Genomic DNA, 21800 nt, shown 5'->3' with positions numbered 1-21800 from the left:
CTTGTAAAGCATTTGCATTAAGAGGTGAAAAATTCACAGGTGGAAAAATTACTAAGGATAGGCTCACGCTTTTACACTGTGTCAATATGGCTGGAAAAAGAGAACGCCTTTTTGTTATTGGGAAGTCGCAACATAAATTTGGAACAGCAATTTACCCGTTACGTGGCGATCAAACAAAAGGGCTTGCATGACGTCTGATTTGATGACATATTTTCTCGTGCAGTTCGATAGAAAAATGTAACTTTAAGAGAGGAGCGTCGTTCTATTTCTAGATAATGCGGTTTGCCATTCTGGCGATCTAAAATTGAAAAATTTTAAAGTTGTTTTTCTTCCAGCAAACTCAACAGCATTTTGTCAGCCCCTTGACTAAGGCGTTATAAAAAACTTTAAGTTCATGTATAAATCGTTATTTTTAAAACAATTTTGTTCCGGATAGAAGAGACAAATTCTGCTATGGAGTTGTCAAAATCAATCAATTTATTAGATGCTGTTTATTTCATACACAAAGCGTGGGAGCAAGTGGGTCTACATACAATACAAATTTGTCCCAAAGCAAAAGCTGGGTTTTGGAAAATAGATATGCCCAATAACGATAGCGGTTGGGCCGCAAAAGATGAGTTTCCGCTATCAGCACTTGCTCAGTTCTCCAACGTTATTAATCGAGTTCAGAGCGAAATCCAAGATGACATAGAAGACTATCTTAATTTAGATATATGTATATAAATATCAATACTGAAGTGTTAACTGTTTCCCAAGAAAATGAGATTGACAACATTCCTATGAAGAGACTTATTTAGCTATAAAGAATTTAAAATTTTTTCTCTAAGCCACAACGACCTTAAAGGTATTAAACTGCTTACGGATCTTCAAATGCATCTTCAAGATATTGAAATTAAAAGAAAAACTCGCCAAGCTAAGATTATTACCTTTTTTAAATCAATTTGAGTATCTTGTATAATATTTTTTTTTTTTAATTTTATGAACTCTTTTTATATTTTTCTCGTAAGCGGACATTTTTCACAAGCGGACAAATTTGTCAGTCCATTGGATTCCCACTTAAGAGGGAGTACACTGTACATATAACTTGTCCCTGAAATAAAAGCTTTTTTAATTCACTTCATATAACTGCATGTTTTTTTATGCTATTGGATGGGCAACTAAGTAATTGCGGATTTCACTCATAGATGGATTCAGTTGAATTTTTAGGTTTGCAGACGTAGTACAAATGTAAAACATATTTTGTTATTTGATAGTTGGTAATTCAGATGTCAATCAGTAAAAATAAATGTTTTGATCGGTTGCGTAGTTTTCGTTTGGCGATCGTTGCAAAATGGAAAATGAAAAGAAATTTTTTCGTCATATTTTGCTCATAAAAGCTCATAAAAAGTTATGTGCTGGTGACGAAACCTTAAAAGAACGGCTGTGTCAAAATTGGTTTGCCAAATTTCGTTCTGATGATTTTTCACTCAAAGATGAAAAACGCACTGGTCGTCCAATCAAGTTCATGACGCTATAATCAAAGCAATAATCGATTCAGATCGTCACAGTATAACACGTGAGATTGCAGAGAAGCTTCATGTATCACACACATGCATTGAAAATCACTTATGGTAAAAAAACTTGGCTATGTTCAAAAACTTGATTCATGGGTTCCTCACGAACTGAAAGAAACGCATTCAACGCAACGCATTAACAGCTGCGATTTGCTAAAGAACCGGTTAACCAGCTAAAGGTGAACCAACTCAAACAACATCAAAAGCTGATATTCATCAAAAGAAGGTTTTGTTATCAGTTTGGTGGGATTACAAACTAATTGTCTACGTTGAACTCTTACCGCCCAACCGAACAATCAATTCTGATGTATACATTGAACAACTAACGAAATTAAACAATACAGTTGAAGAAAAGCGTCCCGAATTGACAAATCGAAAAATTATTGTATCCTATGATGACAATGCAAGGCCACACACATTTTTGGCCACTCGGCAAAAATTATTGGAGCTTGGTTGGGATGTTTTGCAACACCCACAATATAGTCGTGACCTTGCACTATCTGATTACTTATTGTTTCGATCTTTACAAAACTCCTTGAATGGTGAAAATTTCAATAATGATGATGATGTCAAATAGTACCTGATTCAATTTTTTGCTAATAAAAATTAGAAGTTTTATGATGCTGCCTGAAAGATCGCAAAAGGTCATTGATCAAAATGGGCAATACATTACCGAATAAAGTTATTAAGTTCCATAAAAAAATTGTCTTTGATTTTCTAAAAAAAAAACCGGAATTGCTTAGTTGCCAACCCAATATTACAAACGGCCATTCTGGCAAACTAGCGATTAAAAACAAAATGAACAGAACGGATCATAAATTGAACCAGATGCAAAAAAAAAAGTGCAACAATATGTGTGTGAATGTAGATACAATCAACCCCTCATGCTCGAATCTTTTCATTTCCATGCAGTTCTCGAATTATTATTATTGCTATTTAATTGGAATATTCATTTCATCATTATTTACAAATATATTTATGTTTTATGGAGAGTTGTTTATTAAAATTTAAATTATACTTCCATCGGCAGTTTTCTGTAAGCAATTTTTATACATAATTTATTTACAAATCTATTTTATTTACTATCATACACACAATAAACTTAATAAAATGCTGCTATAAAACTAAATGCCTTTTAACTATTATGTAACTTGAAAAACGTTTGAAAAAATATAGATAGAACAATTCTTTTAACCTGTTTCATATCACCAACTTCTCCAGGACGTTGATTTTTTTTCTATGGATAAATAGTGTAAAAATTTAATAAGTTATTCTGCATAAAATAATCGAACATATTATTTCATCATGTTTATTTTTGCTTTTTACTCATTGGTTCTCATTGTGGAAGCACAGCAATCTTCATTTTAAGAAACGTAAAACCACATATGTATGTATATACCTTTCTTTGGGTTTTCGAATTCAAATATATCCACTACTACGTATACTGTAGGCAAAAAGTAAGGTGAATTTGGTTGTAAAATGAAAAATCTTTATTTATTCTTATAAATCAATTCTTCAAATTCTTATATCTTGTAAATCAATTTCATCGCCTTCAAAATAATCCCCTCTCGATGAAATACACTTATGCCAACGATTTTTCTAATCCCCGAAACATGCCAAATAGTCCATTTCCGGTATAGCCATCAGTACCTTCTTCGATTCAGCTTTTATCTCCTCAATCGACACGAAACGCGTTCCCCGGAGTGGTCTCTTGAGTTTTGGGAATAGCCAGAAGTCACACGAAGCCAAATCAGGCGAATACGGTGGTTGCGGAACGATATGCGTGGAATTTTTGGCGAAATGGTCACGAAGAACGAGTGCAGTGTGAGACGGTGCATTATGATGTAAAAACCAAGAGTTGTTGGCCCATAATTCTGGTCTTTTTAGACGAATTGCTTCACGTAAACGACGCATAACGCTCAAATAATATTTCTTATTAACAGTTTGGCCAGGTGGAAGGAATTCCTAGTGCACCACACCACGAAAATCGAAAAAAACTGTCATCATGACCTTTATTTTTGAACCTTATTGTGACGTGCTCTTTTCGGTCTGGCCTCGCCTTTAGCACGATATTCGCTTGATTGGTCGGTTGTTTCAATCACTTTTTTCCAAGAAATTGAGAGTTTTCGGTACCAAACGAGATTTGACTTTTCGTAGGCCCAAATGGTCTTTCAAAATGGTTTTCACAGATCCTTCTGATATTCCGATCATATCAGTAAGGTCTTTAACAGTCAACCGACGATTTTTGAGCACTAACTCTTTCACTTTATTGACGTGTTGGTCATCTGTTGACGTCGATGGTCGTCCGGAGCGCTCTAAGTCATCAACACGTTCTCGACCCTCTTTGAAGTCTTTGTACCACTTATAAACATTTTTCTGCGACATGGTCGAATCACCAAATGCTTTCTGCAACGTGCTAAACGTTTCCGCAGCCAAAATTTCATTCCTCAAATAAAATTTGATGGCACTTCTCTGCTCAATCAAATCAGACATTGTAAAAATCGAAAAATGCACTCTTGGTCGTTTGGTAAACACAAGCGTAAATATATTACTGATAATGACATTCACATGAAAGTTGGCCCAGATGTTATTAACAGTGCTTCCAACTCATGAAAAAAATAACTGGAGCGAAATTTTAGTCTCGCGAAGTTTGACAAATAAATTCAACTTACTTTTTGCCTACATAAAATATTTTGATGTAAATATTTCCCGGGTAAATATAATCAATTTGCAGATGCGGGCACTCTATCAAAATACACTTTATAATTAGTATGATATCGAAGTAAAGGGTTCGTTCGTAAACGCAGTATAATAGTTGCACCGCACAAATGACGAAAGTTAAGAGTCCGTTAAAAAATGTGTAGTTGTGCTTAAAAGCTATTTAATACAACCTGTTGGCAATACTTCGGTAAATTACTGCACTATACATATGTATGTATTACTTTTGCAAAACTGCAACCACCGCTACCGTATGTACCGTATTAATATGACAAGAACAATAATCTCTTCGCAAGATAATAAAAACGAGGAATAACAACATTTCGACTAAGCTTATGGTACAAGGCATTTCATTAATATTCCTGAAATGTCGTTTGTACCGCTACCAATGAGTGATGCTACCAATGAGGTTGTTGAAAATGGCGCTTGCTCTCGGAAATATTAAATAAATTTTCGCAGTACGATCGCAATAGCAAAGCTATACATATGTGCATATGTAAGTATGTACAAAGTTAATTATGCAGTAGCAACCACAAGTGGCAAAACTGCAGCAGAGTTCCACAGAAATACTGTTTTTATGAACAAACCCAGACATGTAAGTACTAATAAGTTAAGCAGGTGTAGTGAATAAATCCGTGTACTTATAGGCATATGTATGCATGTGCATATATGTAAATATGTATATACATAGTACATAAATGTGCATTTGTCCTAACTTAGCTTGCAAACTGTGAAACATCATATCATACAAACATAATGCGTTACTATGGACCAGAAAATGAAGAGCTCCGATCGTTATTTGAAAGTGTAAGGCCCTATAAACAGGATGTATAGGAAAATGTACGTATGTACATACATATGTATGTATGCATATACATATATGAATTTACAAATGCCTGTTTTTTCTTTAAGTTAAGAGTGTCTGTTTGTTGTGTTTGTGTATAGTTGTGAATATATACATATGTATGTATATGAATGTGAGTAGGTATACATATATGAATGTAAGTACATATGTATGTATGAATGTGAGTTATGTAACATGTATACAAGCCCATTGTCCGATATACATATCACCCTTCATCTGATCAACAGTTCAGACGAAGTCTGTTCTGTAGATGGGAGTTTGCAACACTTTATAAACTTTGATGACAAGTTTTTGTCTCTACAGACCATACCTATGTTCATACATTCGTATGTATGTATGTAAATGTCCATTCTATAAATGACCATAACAGCAGTACGCATCGCTCTCGACAATGCGTTTGTTGGGTTGTGTACTGTTATATGTGTGTAAGTGGTTATGTATAAGGTACTTAAACTCATTGTGAATTTGTGTTTCTGAGCGCAAAGCCAAATTAATAAAGATTTAATACTGTACTCTACTAAAAACAAACCCATAACTGTTTAAATGTTGAAGCATTTAAAAAATTCTACTGCGGCGAACTCTGGGTGCGCATGCATTTTTATATTTGATAAATACTTGTCTGTTGGTATTGTTTTTTGTATCAGAAAAAAACAAATTGTTCGCATACTGTAACTATTTATATATGCTCACCTGTCCATCACCAACCTCGCCTGGCCTCAACAACTGTAATTAGTTTATGTGTAAAAACACAAAATTATAATTAAAGCATTCATAGGTACACTTATACATATGTATGTATGTATGTCATGTGTGTTAAGATTTTATTTAAACTTGCTTCACATGCAAGTTTCCGGAATGTTGTACAGTATGTTCAAATATATTTACTATACATAACGATAAAACGTGCACCACCACACACCTGTAGCTGAGTTCCGGTGGCACATAATTCAGTACCGGATAAAAAATTTGCATATAAAGCAACTATAAAATCTAGTGATCCGTTCATACGTACATATGTACACACATATATAATAGAGAGATGGTCACTAATAACGTCATCCAATATACATATGTACATATGAGTGTGGGATGTACACATTATGTAATATAAATTTGAATCCTTTTTCTACCTACATTAAAAAAATCAGTAACCTCCATAGCATTTGATTTCGATGCAGAAACGGAATCACGTTTTGGTTGAAAATGTGGTTAAAAATTTTTAATAGATACCACATAAATGTGGTATTGTTTTTGTTTTTATATTTTATTATTCAAAAAGACTTCTTTAGTTAAACTTCAAAGTTGAAAGTAATGGGTAGGGATATCAACAGAAGAGAACATTCTGGGGGTCAAAGAGGAAGTTCAGGGGCGAATTCCACAAAGTAAAGTTTACTATAGTAACTGATTTTTTTTTTGATTCCTTGGTTGGAATGTCAAAGTGAACTGCTTCTGTGTCATTGTCCTATCTATTTGTTTACATTACGAATGAAATTTTGATATTCAAACAACCCAATTGCAAAAACAATATATAGGGTGAACGATATGAAGTGTTACCAACTTCACACTGCTTGTATCTGTAAAACAGCTCATGACATCAACGTCAAAATTGTTCTAATGACAGTTCAATATATTGTTTATAAGCAATCAAAAGCATTTGCGTCTCAGTTTTGTTGATTTTTTTTCTGTGATGTAGTTCAAACGTAATAGTGTGATTGCGTTATATTTGGCTGGAAAATCACAACCAGCCATTGTTCGTGAGCTCAGTCGCACTATAAAACGTTACAATGATACTGGTAGCATTGCAAAACGGCATTCGACGCATATTGAAAAATGAGCTCAAGGTTAAGGTTTACAAGTTCCAAAAAGCACACGATCTTTCACACCACCAAAACAAAATTCGGTGCGAAAGAGCAAAGGCGTTGTTGCGCTTGCACGAACGTGGCGAATTTCCTAACATTGTGTTTTCTGATGAAAAAAATTTCCCAATTGAGCAGTTCATAAATACTCAAAACGATCGTGTTTACTTGACCGAACGCTCATACGAGAATTTCAGCCTACGTATGGCCCCTCGAAATAATTTCCCATCGTTTGGGCCCAGTGACCGCTGATGGACGCTCTCCAATCGTTTTTATCGAGTCTGGTGTCAAAGTGAGTACGACTTGTTACCGGTAAAATATTCTAGAAGGTGGCTTAGGGCCGTGGACACACAAACATTTCGGTCATAGACCATGGAAGTTCCAACAGGACTAGGCACCGTATCATAAAGCTCGTGTGAACCAAGAATGGTTAAAAAATCATGTTCCACACTTCATTTCGTCCACACAATGGCTTTCGAATTCGCCACACGCAAATCCGATGGACTATTCCATCTGGTCTATTTTGGAGAGCAAGGTGAGGACTAAAAAATATGCCAGTATGGATGCACTGAAAAAAGCGATTATACGAGAATGGGCCAAAATACCTCAAGATCACATTCGTGCAGCATGCAACTCATTTTTTTACCGTTTGAAGGCTATAGTCAAGGCAAAAGGTGGTCATATCGAGCTGAAGTGAATATATGTTAAAATTATAGTCATTTTTGAACAATTTTGTCTTTGAAATGAATAAAAACTAATTTCACAGAAGTTATGGTGTTTTGAATAGGTAACACTTCATATCGTTCACCCTGTACATGTAAATGGTTGATAGTTATATTTATAGTTCCTCTAGTGAAATCATCTTCAAGATAACGACATCAGTGCGAATATTTTTGGTAGTGCTTTATCAATTGGGAAAATAAGAGAAAACGGCGGAGTACGATAAATTCGTTCGATAATGCCTTGCCTAAATAATAATAAAATGAAAACGAATGCTCAACTATTACGTCAGTTCAAAACCTGATTATTCAAATTCCCTGAGAGCGGTATGGCGATTTGCGGATGTCGCCACTTTCTGCAAGAATGATAGATTATCAGGTTTTGCTCGAGGCGAATTGAATACCTAAGGTGGTTCCTTCCGAAAACCGTTAGAAGAGAAATTACTTGTTTGTAAAACCTCCTCAGTGAATGGTGTGGAAAAATTGTGGTTTGTGACATTGAAACTAAAAAAACTAATGAAAACGAAGTGCGGTGTGTTAAATTTTGAAAGCAGGTGACAAGCGTATGTGGTGACATGAATTTAGAAAATTTAAATATTTTTCCTAAAATAGTTAAAAATAATCTTTTGATTGATTGAAAATCATTAGTATAAGTTATATTTGGTTAATTTGAATTTTAGTTAAAGAAATACAAGGATATCAAAAGAGAGAAACCAACGTTATCGCAGCGGACCTGCATGCATGTATTTTCGGTAAGAAATGTATATTTCTGTCACGGTTAAGAGAATACAGAAGATGGTGAATTTCGCGAATCGTTATCCCCCCTCAAAGTGAATTGGAGAGAACCATCTGATTGCTGGCGTAATAATTTGATATCATTTCCATTTCATTATTGTATTACTTTTAGTTTTTATTGTTATTCACGAACGAATGTATCTTTTAGAGACTTCTATTTAGAGATTCCTTAATCACTACATGCCATCTCCACTTCTATTACCACTTTGGCAGTCTTCATAGATATAGAGGGTGCTTTTGATAACGTTAAGGCGGAGTTAATTGTCACTGCGTTATAAAGACTAGAGGTGGAAAGACCTATCTGTATCTAGATCTCGTGACTGCTTGGCTGCAGGGAAATTATTGCGGTGACAGGAGGGTCTAAAGCTACTAGATTCGTTCTGGGGGGAAGCCGCAGGGTGGTGCCCTTATGTCTCTCCTTTGACTAGTTGCTATTGATGAGGTTTTGACAATGTTAAATAAGGGTGGTGTTAAGGTAGTAGCAATCGCCGATGACGGTGTCCTAAAGTCATCGGGACCGTTCCCCTAGTCATGGCTGAGATTTTGGCTGTACTCAGTCAATGGCCTCCGCGTTAACTCTGACAAAACGGTGCTGGTGCTATTTACCAGAAAATAGAGACCTCCACACTTTAGACTTCTCAAATTAAACAGCCACGTTCTCCCGCTTTCATCGGAAGTTAGGTATCTTGGAGTGATACTTGATTCCAAACTCCGTTGGAAGCTACAAATTGAAAATCGAGTAAAGATTCAAGCCACTGGCCGTTCTTTGGATGTACAACGTAGTGTTTCTGCCAATTTTAACTTATGGATGCTGGTTTGGTGGGAAGCCCTTCGGAAGGGCTATAATATCACTAAACTGGGATGGGTTAAAGGAAGTTGGCCTCTGAAGACAATCTCTCGAGAGACATGGTAGCATTTTTGAGCTGTTAACACCATATTTAACTCCACTTCGGATATATATATTTATTCGCAAATTTTTCAGGGCAATTTTTTCAAGTAGGCAGGATTTGAATGAAGGAAAAATCTGCCCCGAAGCTGGTACCTCTGTCTTCACTGACGGCTCCAAGATGGAATCGGAAGTTGGAGCAGGGGTTTTCTCCAAATCAGTGAATTTATCTATTTCCCTTAAAAATGCCGAAAACTGATAGTGATTTTCATCTTGAAGTCTTTGTGATCCTGCAAGCATGCAAAATACTTAAGCAACTAGGGAGCGAAGGAGGCATTAACATTTTTTCCTATATTCAAGCCGCGATCAAGGCTCTGACGATGCCATGGTAACATGGTCACTAGCCAACTCTTGTAAGGAGGAGATCAAATCTCTTGAACGTGCAGGAAACATTTCTCTGATCTGGGTTCCAGGACATAGGAACATAGAAGGAAGTGAATTTACAGATGGGCTTGCTAGCAAGGGAGTTGGATTGGTCTCAGAGACCTCCTACCCTTTCATCGACATCCCCCTGACTGTTGTTAAAGGGGGAATTGCACAACTTATTTCTAAGAAAGCGCAGAAAAGATGGAGCTCCATTTCTTCATGTGCTATTTCAAAAATCCTGAAGCCCCAATACAATAGACGGAGGACTCATAAGGTCCTAGAGACTCCACGCCATTCAATTTCCAAACTTGCCAAGGATTTGAAGATTAGTCATAAAACGTTTTAGAACCGTTTGGGTCAGGATAATTATAGCTATGTTAATTTAAGCGTCAATATAAAGTAAAAAAACGTACAGAGCTTGTTATTTCACCAAAAATATTAAAAATAAATAAAAACTTTATTACAGCTAAATGATATACTATATTTATTGAAATGAGTCAAAGGGATTTAAATAGGAACATAAAAATTGTATGTGAGGAAATACAAACACAATGCCAATGCCGTAGGATTTTTTTTCCTTTTGCACGTTGATAGCGGCAAGCGGCTTCATTGGCTTTGTTAAACTCGCGGTAATCGCGCCAATCAAGGAGAACTATGTATGTATGTGCACGTATATACATACATATACTCCTACTAAATCTTCAGCGAAGCTTACTTTGCCGTCGAATATAAGTTACATATAAGAAATATACGGATTTAGAAAACTGTATTTTCCAATCGCCGCTGTTGCTTTGCATGTGGAATTTTTATTCAGCTCAGGACCATGTGTCACTTAAACGTCATGAAGCTATGTTAATTTATGATGATAGATCTGTATATACTTACATATATACATATATAATATATATATGATGAAATATAAAAGAGGGAAACCCTGATGATAACTGTTACGCATAATAATATAATAATAATTTTATAATATAATAAAAAGCTAAATTTCGTAGTACTGAGAATACATACATATGTTTTAGATATAATATGGCAAAACCATTATATAAATTAACCCATGGAGCGTTTCATTTTATTTTATGTTATTTGTTTATTAAATTATCGTACATATTTTATTATATTTTCTTTCAATCTGTATTATCTTCGTTTATTTTTCATATAATTCTTTTGGTTTTTGTATATAAATTATTTTTAAATAGTAACGAAATATTTTATTATGACAACTTATATTCAAGATACATACGTTTATTCCGTTTATTGCTTATATTCGTACATACAGTATTGTGTAAAACCTGAACAACTTTAATATGGGATACATAGTATGTATAAGTAGATCTCCATTATATTTTCTTTTTTTTTTCAATTTACGCATGCTGAAAATTGAGGTATCCGGACGAAACTTTTTGAAGTAAATGTGATCAAGTTTTTAAACGTAAAATATACCAGGAAGTGCTAGTACGTTTACTACAAATTTTTGGAAAAAGTCGAGACACCAGCTGGTTTCTAGTATATCCGTCAATATTTGAAAAATATGCGCATTATCCCATTGTAATTTTTGTCCATTTCTTCTATAATATGGCCCATGTCATACTTTTTGAAGTTATGGTATGTTTTCGGATTCAACATAAGAGTAAGTCTCACATATATGTATATGTTCAATTGGTTAAGGTATGTCGATTTGGGAGTTGTTCGCAACAGATTTTCTACATTATAGGTATACCATAACAACCATACCTTCGCATTATGCTCTTCATGTTTTGGGTCGTTGTCTCGCTGGAACCAAAATTACTCTCCCAGCCCTAATCTCTGCCTACTTTGCAGCTTTCATACTTACCTTTTAAAATCTGTATATAGCCCAATCCGTATAACCCATCTCCATTGTAGAATGTGTGAATGTAAATAAATGAAACTGTGTGAATGTGAATAAATGAATCTCGTAAGAATCATCAAGTTTGCATGGCGTGCAATTCAAAAAAGTAAAAAAAATGGAAAGTTGTTGCACATTTTTCTAATGTCAGCTTGTTCCTATGTAAACTTGTTTACTACAGATATTTCAATTTCAGCTTTTATTTGTACAAGGTTGTTCATTAAGTTTTGCGGTTCGATAAGAGAGGTCAGGGATGGAATTCATAAATAGGAATCTCGTTGGAACAAGAGTTTTGATGCTCCGGGAGACTATACTGAATATAAAAGTGCAGTTCAAACCATAGAATTGGGTTTTTCTTATCGAACTGTAAAACTTATTGAACAATCTAGTAATCACATAAATAAAGTAAAGGTTTGAATATGATATTTCAATTCATAAGAAATTGACGAGTACATTTGCAATTCAGTTTAAATTTGCTGAATTTTCTGCTATGTGTGCATTCTTAATACTAGATGAATATTATGAGCGAAAAGGCAATCAAAATACACTAATTAATAGCTGTATTCCTTTGCACCCGTCCTAAAAAAACAAAAGGAAGTTTAGCGAACTATGTACGTAAAAAGCAACAACTCAGAATGTCCTACTAGAGTTGATATAACCGGTATTGACTATTTATTGATAGGAAAAAGTTGCTCAGGTTATATTGCAATTGCAATACTATATGTATGTACATACCTATATATGCATATTTATGTTTATTTGGAATAAAACGAATAACTTCTCCCTTATGTTTCATTTGCATACTTACAAATAAAATATACATATTTCAAGTACTAAGTAAACTCACTGTTTAGTATATGTACGTATGTATAATTTTACATATATACAATTGTATTTTTTCTTTGGTTGTGTTATGTATTTTATGAACTTGTATATAACTTCTGTCCAAATTATTATACAACATACTCAATGTCAATGCACAGATGTATAAAATAAAAGGAAAAAATATATTTTATACCAATACTTATTACAATAGTTAGTGGAGTCGTGAATATATGCTTGATGCTTACCCTATTATCCGCCACTTCACCGGGTCGCAGTTTCTTCTAAAGAACAGATGAAGATTGTGGCCCGAATTTTCATATGCGATATGTTTCACGTAATATGTGGTGGTGTTGGTGGCAGGTTGAGGTAAATTTTGTGTATTAAGTGTGACGAATGTATGGCAACGTGTTTTGGTAGGCGATAAGTATATTGTTTTGTAATTGTTTCATGATGTTGCAAATATTTGAGGAAGTAATGGTGATTTTAGGTGTTGTTGGATTCGAGTAAACAAATAAAAGCAAAAGATGTGGTTGTTGAGTATCATAACAGAAATTACACTTGCATTTAAATCGGTAAAATAAACTCATACCTTATAAGTGTGGTGGTATAAAATATTGGGCGTGAACAAAATTCAATATAAATACGGGTAACGGGATATAACAACTAAAAGCACTCATACATAGTAAACATAGCAAAAAATTTATAAACATAACAAAAATTGATAAGCGTTCTGCCATAATTTGAAGGAAACCAGAACTTTTATGTTTCCATAAAATGTCCTTCTTTTACTTTTGATCCAATATATTACAATTATTTTAATCGTACTAAATGTAGACATACACTATATATTGGTATATCTCCTATAACTTAGTTATATATTTACTACAAGTATTTTGGTTTCTGTAAAAAAACAAAAAGTATAAGCCGTGTTTCTATATCTTTACTGCTTCAAATGTGAGTGATCAGATAGTTTCGAAATAAAAGTCATAAAATCGACTCATACACTAAAAAGACAGCTAACTCTTGGAGTTATCAAAAACATTTAAGCTCATTGCCGTAAACAAAAATTGTATCTGCCAAATTTTTTCGCGTGTAAATATTGGTATCAAACTTGTAAGATTACGTACCTCATCATTTATTATAAGTGATGGGCGACGTCCCATTTCAGGTGGCACCAGTGATCCTCGACGACTAGCAGGTTCAGGTGCAAGTGACGGTCGTTTTTCTCTTACGACTTCAATCTTGGGTGGTTCTCCCGGTGCAGGTGGCTGTATTTTTGGCACCTTTGGCTTTTCATCCTTTAAAATGAAAATTTTAATATTATATGATTTAATAGTAATTGGGAATACTATATAAAGTTACGTACAATATAACAGAGCATTAAGGGTATGAGTAAAAGTAATGATAGGAAGAAAATTAACATTTTTGCTTGACTACAACTATTTTTCTTCAAAGCTACAGAACCTTTTCCTTATAAAAACAAAAATTGTCCTTATAAAAACAAACTTGTCATTATACGTGTAAACATTAAATTTTACTTACGGTTGACCGTTTTAACTATTTACGCAAATTTTATTACTATTTAGAAAGCAAGAGGATTTTAAATTATTTACTCAGTGGAAACTTTTTCTTATGTAAAGTTATTATGCTTTTAAAGAAATACAGCTCAACAATAATTTTCAAGATTATAAATCATTTCTTGCAGTTCATCTACCATACATACATCTTCAGATAACATAACTAAATCATGATACCACCTCCTAAGCTGCCAAGTAAATCATTCAGATAAATCAATAAGAGTAACGGCAACATCAAACAAGCCTGCCTCACTCGTAACAATTTATTCAATTTTTCCGGCATTTCCTCGCCTGTCCAGATCACAGAGTCTGTATTTTTATAAAAAATTTCGATGAAAAGATATCTTGGGACTGTGTCAAAAGCTGCTTTGAAGTCTACAAAAAGTGCATAAGGTTTTGTTTTTTGTTTAAATTTAACATAAATGATTGAGGTCAAGTTGTAAATGTTGTCCGCCGTGTAGTAATTTTTCCGAAAACCTGCTGGGCATTTTGTGATTAATCTTCTACTCTAAACAATTTGTGAGTCGCTCGTTTAGTATGCCTGTCATGATTGTAATGCAGTTCTGTTTTTCATGTTTACCTTTGTGGTTCGAAACTTAGTCATTATTACTTTTCTTAAAGATTGTGAATATGACACTAGTTTTAAAAGCAGCATCTGCGTGCCCATCATTATATTATATATTTTAGTGTAGACTTTAGACGACTCATCGATAAATTCTGTATCTACATTAATAAAGAATTTGTATGTGGTCCTATCGAAGCCTGGAACTTTTCCCGATTTTGTTTTCTGAAGCATTTGGATGATTTCTGTCGAATAGATCGACTTAACCAAGCTATCATCCGATATTGGTATTGATGCATAATATATAATTAAATATTTATCAATGCATCTGGTGTCTGAGTTTAGTCTCGTCCAGACTAGGCCCCGCCACTCTGCGCTATCTTTCATATCATTTATTCTTTGCTCTAGATCTTCATAATATTCCTTATTGCTCGTTTCACATTTTTCTTTGTATATTTTGTTTGCATTAAGATATTTTTCTTTGAGTTCTGCATTAGTTGTTTTGTGAAATTTCCTTAATAGTTTTTTAGAAGTTTGCTTTCGCACTGCTGTTGAATTTGTAATCTTCGCCAAGTTTGATCTCATCGTTCGCTTTCTTTTTGTTCAATTCATTTATAAGACATCGATTATACAATTCTACTGGTGAACTATCCCAACTACAGGTAAATTCTGATGCTGTCTAACAGAATTGTCCGATTTCGGTCGTAGTGTAAAAGTAAAACAAAGAAATGGCAAACCTCCGAGTGTATTTCTGTCATGAAGAAGCTTCTCATACAATATTTATGTCGCTCGGAGTCGACTTAAAACTGTAGGTCCTTCCATTTGTGGAACAACAACAAGACGAACGCCACAAATTGTAGGAGGAGCTCGGAGCTAGATATATTCATATATATATATATATTAGCGTGGCAGTTATTTGACCTGTTTCTTTAAATACAATATTTTTTCGCGGGCTACCCTCCAGCTTGGTTCTATTCTATATAAAAATGACCTCTCTGCCAATCGGATAGGGGAAAGGTGTGCCCCCGAGCCTTTCAATATGCAAAATTTACCCCAAAATGACAAAAAAATTTAATTTCATTAAACGTGTGTTTTTTATTTTACATGAGTATATATACAGCGTAAATAAGTAGTAAAAGAATTTAATTGGTAAAGTATATTAAATTATACATATATATATTGAAGAAGGAAATTATTATCCATACAGTATTATCCATATGACGCTTACTTCATTCATAAAAAAAAAATAAAAAAAAGAAATAACTCATTGAAGAAAATAAAATAAAAATGAATTAAAAATCTTTATTTTTAGATTTAGTTTGTTTATTGCTGTCTGGGAACTGCTGTCGATAGTCACTTACAACTTGGAGCACGTACTGCATTTGTCGCTCGTTTTTTGTATATAACTTATTAAAATCCTCTACTAGTTTAGCACCTCTCTCCGCCGTATCATTTGTTACTTTAAGTTTATTAACTACTTTTAAAGCTTGGACGAAATCTTCATGTTTGTGCCATCGGGCAGGATCTGTGCATAGGAATTCGTCATTTATGTTAAATCTTGTTTTGTTTTGTTGGAGACAAATTGTTCAAGTCCTTGGTTTAATAATTCAGGAACTTGGCTTGTTTCCACGGTTATTCTTTTAATACTTTTTTCACATTCAGCATCAGTTTCACGATTCAACGCCTTTAACATTTTAATTTTTGATTCTGCCGTCACATTTGGGTCAAAGAAGGCCAAGGCGATGGATTCAGGTGATAAATACCACAAATGATTTTTGATTTTTTGTAAAGCCACACGAGAGATGTCTACGTGAACTGTCCGGTATTTATAAATTTTGGAAAGAACACTGAAATCCAAAAATGGTGCTTTGGCTGCAGAAGGTGCACAAAACCACGCTTCGATATATATACTGATAAGGAAAATGCAAATATCACAAATTGCATTTTCCTCACGTGATAATTTAAATTCATCGCGAAACATGAATATCTTAAAGCAATAAATAGCCTTAGCCATCCACCTTGCATGATGGGTAGCTCCTGGAGCACGGAAGGATACTCCACGAGATGGTATTTCGCCAAGAAAAATAGTAGCCAATTGTAAAAATTCTCGATAATCCTCTCTCGGTTGTTGTTCTTGCAACGTGCTTCGTATAAAATCAAGAACTCGGGAAACATCGACCGGATCCAAATGTTTTCTGATCTTCTTATTCACGATTCCGGTTTTAAAATTATTTACATTTATTTTAGGCCAATCAGTTTCTCCATCTTCTCCTCGAAAACGGCTTTTAAAATGATTTCGTATATGTGATGGCGGCAAGGCAAATATAAGAGATCTTTTTCTAGAAAGCTTTCAATCAAAACACACGCACCATTAAAAGCGCCCGTATTAGAGGCAGTAGTGTCAAAAACCAATGCTTTTACGTAGTCCTGAAGGCCGCATTCCCGCAAACAGCTGTTGCCTGTTCTTTTCCACTTCCTGATTGCAATGCAGGTACACCAAGAAGTTGATCAGCACCGCAATTTGAAAAAATAACAGGAAGTCGGTCTACTGTCTCTTTACCTGTTAGTGATAGCAGTAATTTACTATCCCAATGTGTCGTAGCGGCAGGCGATTCCTTATCCTTAAAGATATTTTTGATTTCGGTAGCTTTCTTTTCGCGGAGTTTCTCACGAGAATTGTTAATAGACCACCTGTTGATCGCAAAAATCTCCACATCTTGACCAAGGGCTTCAAGTGTAGCTATAAGAATATGAACTGCATTCTTGTCACTGATCTTGCACTTATCCAAAGCAGCAGCAAGCTTAGGAGTTATTATTTTTTGTCGTCCTCTTTTTTGTTTTACTGGTACAGACAAATGTTTTGAGCATTGCGGAATTTCCTCTGAAGCACGCGCTTCTAAATCTTCTCCGCTGCTTGAACTCGACGTCATCAGTATATCAGATTGAGCTAGAAATAATATTAACAATATAAGTACGATTTAGTTCGATATACATAAATATTCATGTTAAATAGGTAGTTGGAGAAGATGAAGATAAATACTTACTCAATTGAAGAACTTCATTATTGCTTCGTTCTTTTCTCTCAGAAACTCGAGCCTCTTTCGCACTTAGCTGGTAATCAATTCCATACATAAACCCCGGGCGTCCTTTCATCCGCTGATTGTTTAAGAACTGCTTATCTTCTTCATTGGATATGATATTCAATGCATTGGCGTGTGCAATATCGAAGAGATCCTCGAGTTTTTCAACGAAATCTTTTTATTTTTTCTTATGATCCATCGACGTTCTTGCAGCATGCTTTTGAAGTTGCCGCAACTGCTGATAGAGACCTTCTAACTTTGGTATACTGTTCTTTAGTTCTTGCTTCGGAATTCGGGCTTTCTCCCAATATATCATCACTTCCCGCGCAGCTAGTGAAGCACTGCCTCGTATTGTTAACTCACACACCCGTAAATTGAAAAAAAAAAAACTTGTAACGTTTGTTTTACAGATCGAAGTTTGTTTCCAAAAATTTCATTTGAATAATACCCGAGCAGATAAACTTTTTCTCGTAATAGAGGTCGCGACATTGTACTACCGAATGTCTTCACTTCAAATGATGTACGCAACTAATGATTTTTTTTAAAAACTTTAATACAAAACTTTTTTAGCCATAAAAATTTGAATTACCGATGCTATTTCAGAAACGAAATGCTCGTCTACTTTATTTGATACTAGTACTAGTTTTACTAGATGATGATATTGATATTATCCAGGACACGATGTGTACGTTAGTCAAAACGCGAACCCAATTTTTTATGCGCGGAAATCTGTTTGAAGGAATTTATTTTCATTTCGAATTTCAAAATGTGATCAGTTGATAAGTTATCTCACATATTTTAACTTCCGTTTTGTTTTTGTAATTCAGAAATTGAAGAAAAATGGAACATTTTTGACAGAGTTGTCAAAAAGCAAGGGTCGAACGACTTGGTAGATTCTGCATTGAATATATATTTTTTTAAGCGTAATAATTTGAATTATCATTGTAGTGTGATAAACTAAGTGTTCGGCTTCTTTACTTTACTTACTAGTAGTTATGCCACGAATTTTCGGGTTTTTTAAACTTTGAAGGCCCGGAGGCACACTTTCCACTTACCATATTTACTCCAAACTTTTTTTCCACCATTTTTATATATAAAGGAACCAATCTGGGGGGTAGCACCAATAAAAAAATAATCTTGCAAAATAACTGCCACCCTAATATACATATATATATATTATATATATATATAGATAGGTATGTATGTGAGTGTTTGTTTCTAATAAAATAAATATTTCAAAGGAGGTAACATAATCAAGGAAGTCATTAAATAAAGTTTTATTACTTTGACCATGAACGTGATATGTCAAAAGTTTTAATTCATAGTTATTTTAGGGTGTACTTTCTATTCGTATGTCACTGTTGCTTTTCACATTTAAATTATAAGTTGATATCTTAATTAACCAAACCAATTACCAAATTAACAATAAATAGTTTGTACATGAAATTATTTATTTAGTTATATGAAGAAATTCCGCTCTTAATCAGAGCATAGGGCGAAAACAAACTCAGACCGACGTTACCGTAATTTCTTAGTTTTTTGTTTTAATAACCTTTTCTAAAAGAAAATTTCGATTCAAATTACTTTTTGCAAAGTCGCTACCAAAATTTGATGCTAGTATTTTTTCAGCAGGTTGATTTTTACATGTAAGAGATATGACGATATAAAGGCCGTCCACTGGTTGCCAATACAGATACTATCACCTTTGACAACGATTTTATGGAGCAAATTTAAAGATGGTAAATCCTTGTTTAATTGTAACAGTGCCATTTTGTTTTCCTCTTTCTCTAAGCTTAGATCCTTTTCGATGAAAATATTGGTGTCCTTTAGCGTTTTCGAGTTTTACAAATTTTCAGTTGCCATATATGCTGTTTCCACTTCTGCTACTATGATAACCTTTTCGATTCGTTCAGCATCCCGGATAACACCATGTTGCAAATTCATATGCTGCTTACACATTTTTTGAATTATTTCTGTGGGTATTGGATCTTTCCCTAAACCTTTTAAAACTATTTCGTTTCTGTGGTGTGGCACACGACTCTTTGAGCTCATCTGTATATTTTTTGGAAGCTAGGTGCTCAAGTTTATCACTAACATTAGTCTCAGTAGTCTATGTATAGCAATCATTATATCCTTGAATATTATGTGCGGAACATTATGCGCGACGTCTGGTGATAGCTCAGAGTTTCTTCTCTTACTACTCTGTGCTGCAATGCTGTTTGCCTCGGGAGTGCGATTCAAAGGCATGTTGGCAACCGCTGCGCGAGCGCCACGCGTTATCGATATTAGGCTTCTTCTTTTCGCCAAGCGTTAGCAAGTGGCGAATAGATCGATACAGTGAGGTGCAAAAATGGAACATAAATAACATAAGTTACGTTCAGTACCATATCTACGCAAACAAGCTTGTTTATTTGAATCCAATTGTACATGTATTATATAATTAGTGTGTAAGCTTTCAAATGAGCCCATAACGGTTAAAATCTAACAACAACAACTACTCATTGGAAGAGCTGAAAATAAAAACACAAATGTTCCAATTATGCACCGCTTATTTATTTATAAAAAAAAGTACAAAAAACAAATTATTTTAATATTTCGTCCAAAGCCCTTCAATTTTTTTAATGCCTTTATACGGTTTGGCATACTTTCTGTATATTTAGCCACAGTTTGTGGCGAAATGGAGTACCACACATCCTGGACTCGCTCCCAGACCTCATTCATCCCTTTTGGCGGGTTTTTATAGTGTACGAGCTTTTGTTTTACGAGAATCCACAAATTCTCAATGGGGTTCATGTGCGGGCTTTGTGCTGGCCACTGCATAACCGAAAATTTTTGGGACTTCAGCCAGTTTATTTTTTCTATTGAATAAATATATATATAGTTTTATGTCATTCTATTTATTGTGTTTTATTACGACCGATATCCTGTCAACGTTTCCAATTATATATATGTGAAATGAATGGGTACGTAATCATTAATCCTTATTTTATTTACATTGAAAAATAGTGCGATATTACATCTACATCTACGGTTAATATATATTTCATTATATGGACGAGGGGGTCGTTTAAAATTTCCTAAGCTTGAAGGGGGTCGCTATATAAAAAAGTTTAAGAAGCCCTGGAATAGATGAAGCAAGTGGTATAAATAAACATAAGTTAGCGACGCGGGAATAGAACTGCGTATGTAAGGCTGAGTATTTAAAACCAGTCAGGGTTCTCCAATTTTGGTCATTTAATATATGTATATATTACTTAAGTATGTATCTTTCTAATTTCCTTCAGTTCAGGGTATTTTCCTAAGAAGTGATACATGTGTTCTTCTTCGTTTAAGCTGTATAGGGTTAAAATTTTCACCGCGTTACCATAGGCTATTGCATTTAGTTTTAGCAAACGACATCTTGCTTTATATATTGTTGAGATGTCAGCTAGCCGCGTATCTTCTTTAAAATATGATCCTCCTTTTGCATAATCTAAGTATTTAAAATTCGCGCCGTGCTTGCTTTTTCTTTAGCTATGTTTAAATTTTGTTATTTCATTTTTGATAAAAGCTGGATACAGCCATCTTGCCAGTCCATAGCCGTTGTATTTTCTTCAAGCTTAAAGCCGAACTTCATACCTAAGTTGTTAAGTTGTTTGTGCCAAAAGACGTTTTTTCGTAAAATGTATTGTGTTAATTTGTGCAGGAGGCTACTGCTGATGTATTCATAAGTAGTTTTCCAAAAGTATTTTATGCGTCGTTCTAGGGAATATAAGTACCTATCTTTCACATTAGCTTCTAGCGTTCTTGCGTAATTCGGGGTTAAGTCAGGTAATTTGAAAATTCTTTTAATAAAATGACGCTGAAGTTTATTTACTTCTTCAAATAGCGTATCACCCCAGATTTGAGGTGTGTATGTTTGTATGTTTCTATACACAACTTGAAACAGCTCCATTTTGCTTTGTATGAAATGTTTGGTTTAGCTAAGAAATTGCTCCATGCTCCAATGCTAGCTTTTTCTGAATTATTTGTAGTTTGCACTTGCTTAACAAACGCCATTTTGACTGTGAGAATGACACCAAG

General features: G+C 34.4%; 1 protein-coding gene across 13 annotated transcripts in view; it reads right to left on the bottom strand.

Annotated features, from left to right (window-relative positions):
- Positions 1 to 21800, bottom strand: part of LOC129250836 (twitchin) — a 241501-nt gene that overhangs the window by 67363 nt on the left and 152338 nt on the right. For 9 of the 13 annotated variants that reach the window (XM_054890420.1, XM_054890419.1, XM_054890423.1 and 6 more), the window contains 4 exons: positions 13647 to 13817; positions 12765 to 12800; positions 5827 to 5859; positions 2749 to 2790 (listed from right to left, as the gene is read on the bottom strand). In XM_054890420.1, the coding sequence (XP_054746395.1) occupies positions 2749 to 2790; positions 5827 to 5859; positions 12765 to 12800; positions 13647 to 13817 (282 nt within the window). The remainder of the gene's footprint in view (positions 1 to 2748; positions 2791 to 5826; positions 5860 to 12764; positions 12801 to 13646; positions 13818 to 21800) is intronic. The other 4 variants (XM_054890422.1, XM_054890421.1, XM_054890424.1 and 1 more) reach the window with 4 other exon arrangements.

This window comes from Anastrepha obliqua, chromosome 6 (assembly GCF_027943255.1).
Source record: "Anastrepha obliqua isolate idAnaObli1 chromosome 6, idAnaObli1_1.0, whole genome shotgun sequence".
NCBI lineage: Eukaryota > Metazoa > Arthropoda > Insecta > Diptera > Tephritidae > Anastrepha > Anastrepha obliqua.
Note: the sequence above shows the minus strand (reverse complement) of the source record. Positions and strands in the feature narration are given on the sequence as shown.